General features: G+C 44.8%; 1 protein-coding gene across 2 annotated transcripts in view; it reads left to right on the top strand.

Moving 5' to 3' along the window:
* Positions 1 to 7500, top strand: part of LOC126986161 (syndecan-like) — an 83245-nt gene that overhangs the window by 71522 nt on the left and 4223 nt on the right. The window contains exons 3-5 of one of the 2 annotated variants that reach the window (XM_050842066.1): positions 358 to 381; positions 4033 to 4082; positions 6360 to 6555. In XM_050842066.1, the coding sequence (XP_050698023.1) occupies positions 358 to 381; positions 4033 to 4082; positions 6360 to 6555 (270 nt within the window). The remainder of the gene's footprint in view (positions 1 to 357; positions 382 to 4032; positions 4083 to 6359; positions 6556 to 7500) is intronic. The other variant, XM_050842067.1, reaches the window with a different exon arrangement.

Below are 7500 nucleotides of genomic sequence, written 5' to 3'. Positions count from 1 at the left end.
ATTGACTTGTGCAGGTGTGGGAAGGTGTGGAGAGTTTTAACAGGTTTGGAAAGTTTATGTAAGTTTGTAATTGACTTGTGCAGGTGTGTGAAGGTGTGGAGTGTCGTATAACAGGTTTGGAACGTGTTTAATTGACTTCTGCAGGTGTGTAAAGGTGTGGGCAGTCATTTAACAGGTTTGCAAGGCTTGTGTAAGTGTAATTAACATCTGCAGGTGTGTGAAGGTGTGGACAGTCATTTAACAGGTTTGGAGGGCTAGTATAAGTGTGTAACAATGGTGTAGCAGGTTTGGACAGGTGTGTAGGGGCCTTGCACGGCTATGACAACCATTTCAACAGGTGTGTGTGGGCGTTTACAGATGTGTGTGAGAAGATTCCTAAAGGTACGTATACGTGAGGCCCATTGGCAGGTGTGGGAGGTTTGGAAAGGTAGGTGAACAGCGCCTTCGTGTGTGGGAGGTTTGTAAATGTGTTTAGACGACTTCTCCAGGTGTGTGGAAGAGGTTTATATGTGTACTTAGAGACGTTTGACAGGTGTGGGAGGTTTGGAATGGTGTAAAGAAGCGTGTACAGGTGTGTGGAAAGGTTTTGCAGATGTGTAAGACTTCCAAATGTGTTAAACAAGTTTGGAGAAGCGTGTGTAGGTGTGTGGAAGAGTTTTGCAGATGTGTAATGCTTCCAAAGGTGTTAAACAGGTTTGGAGAATCGTGTGCAGGTGTGTAGAAAGGTTTAGCAGATGTGCAAAGCTTCTAAAAGTATATTCAACAGGTTTGGAAGGTTTGTAATGGTTTGAGGATACGCGTGCAGGTGTGTGAAACGATTTAGAAGGTGTGTAAGACTCCCATATGTGTTCAACAGGTGTGTAAGGTGTGTTTTAAACTGTAAATTATTTGTACATCTTTCACATGTGTGGGAGGTTTGGAAAGGTCTGTGAGTGGTTTCTGCAGATGTGTAACGATGGTAAAGGTGTGAAGAGGCTTCTTTCAGGTGTGTGTGAACCATTGACAGGTGTGGAAAGTTTGGAAAGTGTACTGTAGGTGAACTGAAGGTGTGTGCCAGGTTTGTAATGACATGGAGAGGCTCTGCAGATGTGTGTAAGGTTGCTAAAGGCGTGTGTGGACCATTTACAGGTTTGGAAAGTTTGCAAATGATTTTAGAAATTACTTAAAGGTGTGTAGCAGGTTTGGAAAGACATGGAGAGGTTTTGCAGGTGTGTGTGAGGTTGAAAAATGTGTACATATATTTTGTTCAGGTGTGTTTGGGCCCTTAACAGGTTTGGAAAAGGTTCTGTAATTGAAGAAAACTGTGTAGCAGGTTTGGAAAGGTCTCTGTACAGATGTGTGAGGTTGATAATGGTGTAGAGAGACGTTTAGCAGGTGTGGGAAGTTTGGAAATGGTTCTAGAGGTTAATTAAAGAAGTAGAGCAGGTTTGGAAAGGTGTGTGAGAAATTTCTGCATATGTGTAACGTTGGAAAAAGTGTAGAGAGGCGGTTAGCAGGTGTGGGAAGCTTGGAAATGGTTCTAGAGGTTAATTAAAGAAGTATAGCAGGTTTGGAAAGTTGTGTGAGGTATTTCTGCATATGTGTAACGTTTGAAAAGGTGTAGAGAGGCGGATAGCAGGTGTGGGAAGTTTGGAAATGGTTCTAGAGGTTAATTAAAGAAGTATAGCAGGTTTGGAAAGGTGTGTGAGATATTTCTGCATATGTGTAACGTTGGAAAAAAAGTGTAGAGAGGCGGTTAGCAGGTGTGGGAAGCTTGGAAATGGTTCTAGAGGTTAATTAAAGAAGTATAGCAGGTTTGGAAAGGTGTGTGAGATATTTCTGCATATGTGTAACGTTGGAAAAAGTGTAGAGAGGCGGTTAGCAGGTGTGGGAAGTTCGGCAGCCGTTCTGAAGGTTACTTAAAGGTGTGTGGCAGGTTTGGAAGGACATGGATAGGCTTTCGTGCGGGTTTGGAGTGGGCCACGTTTGGAGAGGGTGTGGCGGTGTGGCCCTTCAGGTGTGTGGCAGGTGTGTGTGGCGTGGAAATCAGCTTTAAGAGGTGGTGGTGGTGGTGATGGTGGTGGTGGTGGTGATGGTGATGATGGTGGTGGTGGTGATGGTGATGATGGTGGTGGTGGTGGTGGTGGTGGTGGTGGTGGTGATGGTGATGATGGTGGTGGTGGTGATGGTGATGATGGTGGTGGTGATGGTGATGGTGGTGGTGGTGGTGGTGGTGATGGTTGTAGTGATGGTGGTGGTGGTGGTGATGATGATGGTGGTGGTGATGGTGATGGTGGTGGTGGTGGTGGTGGTGGTGGTGGTGGTGATGGTGGTGGTGGTGGTGATGGTGATGATGGTGGTGATGGTGATGGTGGTGGTGGTGGTGGTGGTGGTGGTGGTGGTGATGGTGGTGGTGGTGGTGGTGGTGGTGGTGGTGGTGGTGATGGTGATGATGGTGGTGGTGGTGGTGGTGATGGTGGTGGTGGTGGTGGTGGTGGTGATGGTGGTGGTGGTGATGATGGTGGTGGTGGTGGTGGTGGTGGTGGTGGTGATGGTGGTGGTGGTGATGGTGGTGGTGGTGGTGGTGGTGGTGGTGGTGATGGTGGTGGTGGTGGTGTTGGTGGTGATGATGGTGGTGGTGGTGGTGATGATGGTGGTGGTGGTGATGATGGTGGTGGTGGTGGTGGTGGTGGTGGTGGTGGTGAAAGAATGTAAGGAAGGAAGGAAGAGAGAATGAATGAATGAATGAAAGAAAGAAAGGAAGGAAGGAACAAAAAAAAAAAGAAGAAAAAAAAAGAATGGAAGAAAGAGACAGAAAGGAAAGAAGGAACGAACCAAAAGGAAAGTAGGAAGAAAAAAAGAGAATGGAAGAGAGAAAGAAAAGAAGGAAGGAAGGATGAAAGAAAGAAGGAAGAAAAAGAAAAAAAAGAGAATGGAAGAAAGAGAGAAAGAAAGGGAGGAAAGAAACGAGGGAGGAGAATGAAAGCAACACCAACGTCAGAGAGAGAGAGAGAGAGAGAGAGAGAGAGAGAGAGAGAGCACCAATCATGTCACGAATCACAAGTTGCGTCATAGAACTCTTGATAACGTCACTCGCCTCCTCCTCCTCCTCCTCCTCCTCCTCTTCCTCCTCCTCCTCCTCCTCCTCCTCCTCCTCCTCCTCCTCCTCCTCCTCTCGAGATATGATGCATTGAAGATTACAGGTACACAAGAGGAGGAGGAAGAAAATGAAGAGGAGGAGGAGGAAGAGGAGGAGGAGGAGATGATGGAGATAAAGGAGAGGATAACTTACGATCTTGACTCCTCTTCTCCTCCTCCTCCTCCTCCTCCTCCTCCTCCTCCTCCTCCTCCTCCTCCTCCTCCTCCTCCATTATGTGTTGAACTTTTAATGGATTTTTTAAGTGTTTAGAGAGAGAGAGAGAGAGAGAGAGAGAGAGAGAGAAGGGGATCCTCTCTCAACCGTGTGTTCTCCTTTACTGTGTTCTCTCTCTCTGTGTCTCTCTCTCTCTCTCTCTCTCTCTCTCTCTCTCCCCTCTACTTCCTTGTTCTCTATCTCTCTCTCTCTCTCTCTCTCTCTCTCTCTCTCTCTCTCTCTCTCTCTCTCTCTCTCTCTCTCTCTCTCTCTCATTATCATCATTATTATTATTATTATTATTATTATTATTATTATTATTATTATTATTATTACTATTTCTATTATTATTGTTTCGTTCATTTCGTTCATTTATTTATTTCGTTTATATTATTTTTGTTTCTAATCTTCTATCGTTTATAATATTATCCTTTTCGTGTATTTCTCCAACTTTATTTATTTTTTTATTATTTATCGCCTTTATTTATGGTTATTTCCTCTTCCGTTGTTTATATTTATCTCTAGTGTATTTTCCGACATTTTATCATATATATTTTACTTTTCGTTTGCTTATATTTACCTTATTTTGTCTATTTTCCAGCATTTTTGTTTATTTTTATGATTTCGTTTAGTTCCCCCTTCAAAAATTTTCCCCGTTTTCTAGTGTGCTAATTTTTCTTGTATTTTTCCTTTCTTTTCAGTTACCATTGACGACGACGATCCCTTCCGAGGCCCTGAAATTATAGAGGAGGTGAGTCTCTCTCTCTCTTTCTCTCTCTTTATCTTTCTTTTCTTCATTCTTTTTCTTTCTTTTTCGTCTACTTTCTCTCTTTCTGTCTTTACTTTCTCTTTCTTTTATCTATATTTTTTGTCTGCTTTCTTTCTGCCTTTATATCCTGTCTTTCTTTTTTCTTTCTTTCTTTCTTCCTTCCTATTCCTTCCTTCCTTCCTCTTCCCCATCTTCATCTTTTCCACCTCATCTTTCCCATATTCGTCGCTTATTTATAGATATATTTTCCTGCCCTTCGAATACTTCCCTTCCCTCGCCCTATATATATATTTTTACTCTCGATACATTATTCATTCAGGCTTGTTTTATATCTTTCTCTTTTTATATAGTATCTCCTAACATATTTTTCCCTTCTGTGTGTGTGTGTGTGTGTGTGTGTGTGTGTGTGTGTGTGTGTGTGTCACGTAGGTACACACACACACACACACACACACACACACACACACACACACACACAGGATAGTCCCCCTTTCACACACACATTTTCTCTAAGCTCGACAGACTGTTTATATATATCTTCCCTCGTCCCCTCCTCTACCCCCCCCCCTCTCCTCTTCCTCCTCCTCCTCCTCTTCCTCCTCCATTCTATATTTATCCTTCACATAACACGATGACACACACACACACAAAAAGTTAGCAAGTTATTATTATATTTTAGTTTACCGTTAAAAATTGATGTCCATTTTCATCTATATTGTGGGAAGTGGTCTCTCTCTCTCTCTCTCTCTCTCTCTCTCTCTCTCTCTCTCTCTCTCTCTCTCTCTCTCTCTCTCTCTCTCCCTCTCTTTTATTTCCCTCCATATCTCTACCTTTACTGCCCTCTCTCCCTCCCTCCCTCCCTCTCTTCTCTCCCTCTCTCTCTCCCCTTTTCCACTTTCCCCTCCCCTCTTCCTCCTCTCGTTTGTCCACTTCCCCTCTTTTTCCCCTTCTCTGTTTCCTCTCCCTTTTCATCCCCTCATTCTCCTTTCCCCTCTCTCTCCTCTCTTTCTCTTTCTCTCTCTCAAATATTTGTTTTCTGTTTTTTTTCTCTCTTTATTTGTGTTTGTTTCTCCCCTTCCCTTCCCTTCCCTTCCCTTCCCTTCCCTTCTCTTTCTTTCCCTTCCCTTCCCTTCCCTTCCCTTCCCTTCCTTATCCTTCCTTTCTCTTCCCTTCCTTTCCCTTCCTTATCCTTCCTTTCTCTTCCCTTCCTTTCCCTTCCTTCCCTTCCCTTCCCTTCCCTTCCCTTCTCTTTCCTTCCCTTCCCTTCCTTTCCCTTCCCTTCCCTTCCTTATCCTTCCTTTCTCTTCCCTTCCTTTCCCTTCCTTTCCTTTCCCTTCCTTCCCTTCCCTACCCCTTCCCTTCCCTTCCGATCTCTTTCCTTTCTCTTCCCTTCCTTCCCTTCCTTTCCTTTCCCTTCCCTTCCCTCTCCTTCTTTCCCTTTCCTTCCTTTCCCTTTCCTTCTCCTCTCTTCCCTTGCCTTTCCTTCTCTTCCCTTCCCCTCTCCTTCCTCTCCCTTCCCTTTATCATCCTCTCCCTGTTTTCCCTTCTGCTTCCTTCCTTCTTTCCTCTTCCATACTCTCCCTTACCTTCCCTTCTCCCTCCTCCCTCTCTTTCTCTCCCCATTTCTTTCATCTCCTGCTTTCTCCTCTTCTCCTCCTCTTCCTATCTCTTCCAGTTCCTCTTTTTCCTTTTCCTTCTTCTCTGTCTCTCCACCTTCCTTTCCTCCATCATTTTGTCATCCTTTTCCCTTCCCTTCCTTTCTCTCCCCTCTTTCCTCCATAACACACAAACACACACACACCATATTCCCTCCTCTCTCCACTTCCCTCCCTCATTATCTCCCTTCCTCCTTCCCTCCCTCCCTCCCTCCTTCCTTTACTTAGACACTAATGCACTCCGTTAACCCTACACACACTCACGTAGACATTTCTCTTCTCTCTCTCTCTCTCTCTCTCTCTCTCTCTCTCTCTCTCTCTCTCTCTCTCTCTCTCTCTCTCTCTCTCTCTCTCTCTCTCTCTCTCTCTCTCTCTCTCTCTCTCTCTCTCTCTCCTTCCTTCCCTTCATTTCACTCACACACACACCCCCTCTCTCTCTCTCTCTCTCTCTCTCTCTCTCTCTCTCTCTCTCTCTCTCTCTCTCTCTCTCTCTCTCTCTCTCTCTCTCTCTCTCTCTCTCTCTCTCTCTCTCTCTCTCTCTCTCTCTCTCTCTCTCTCTCTCTCTCCTTCTCTCTCCCTCACTCACCCGTCATCCTCCCCACAGACTATCATCGTCGAGGAGATCCCTGAGGTGAAGGAAAGCCCCCCGCCAGCACCCGTCAACACCCTCCCGCCGCCTCAGTCCCACCCTGACCACACCTCGCTCGCCGGCAAGGACATGGAGAGCCCCGTCCAGATCCACACCACGATGACTGAAGAACGACAGGTGTCCATCTTTGCTCAGCCCGGCATTCTGGCAGGTGAGGAAGGGGGGGAGAGAGGGGAAGGGGAGGGTGGGAAGGGAGGTATATTAGAAGGAAGAAAAGATGTGTGTGTGTGTGTGTGTGTGTGAGAGAGAGAGAGAGAGAGAGAGAGAGAGAGAGAGAGAGAGAGAGGAAAGAAAGGAATGGAGAAAAGAAAGGAAAGAGAAAAAATGTGTTGAGGGGGTGAGAAAAAGAGATAGGAAGAGAAAGAAGAAAGAAGGGAGAAAGAAATGTTGAGAGAGAGAGAGAGAGAGAGAATATGTATGTAGGGGGATAAGAAAGAGAGAGAAATAAAAAAAAAAGATAAATAAAAAAATAAAGATCAAATTAAATGTATGTCAGCTCTAAATTAGGACATTGGTGGAGTGGATGAGTATCTGACCTCTCGCACCCACTTCGCATCCATCCAGCGTTGCCAGATTATCGTATTCACCACATCGTATTTACTACTTTTAAACCTCAAACTCTCGTACCTACACAAATAACGATGGAAAATTGAAGTTAGCGCTAAAACTCCTATTTATTGATGTTTGTTTGTTTGTTTTTGCTGTAGTTATTGGTCAGAATCTACGAAAATGCAATGCGATGTGTACGATAGTTTGGCAACGCTGCATCCATCTGACATCCATATTTACACCCCATCACCCATCACTCACCCGTCACTCACCCATCTCTCCTTTTTCAGTATTCATCCATCTCTAAGTCTTCAGCATCTTATCTGTTTCTTATTTTCCATCATTCATCCATCACTCACCCATCTCTCATCCGTCACCCGTCACTCATCCGTCTCTCTTTTTCCAGTAATCATCCATCTAAGCCATTGCCATCTTATCTGTTTCTCATTTTCTAGCATTCATCCATCACTCATCCATCTCTCATCCACCTCTCATCCATCTATCATCCGTCACTCATCCGTCTCTCCTTTTTCAGCATTCAACCATC

This window comes from Eriocheir sinensis, chromosome 61, assembly GCF_024679095.1.
Source record: "Eriocheir sinensis breed Jianghai 21 chromosome 61, ASM2467909v1, whole genome shotgun sequence".
Classification (NCBI taxonomy): domain Eukaryota; kingdom Metazoa; phylum Arthropoda; class Malacostraca; order Decapoda; family Varunidae; genus Eriocheir; species Eriocheir sinensis.
Note: the sequence above shows the minus strand (reverse complement) of the source record. Positions and strands in the feature narration are given on the sequence as shown.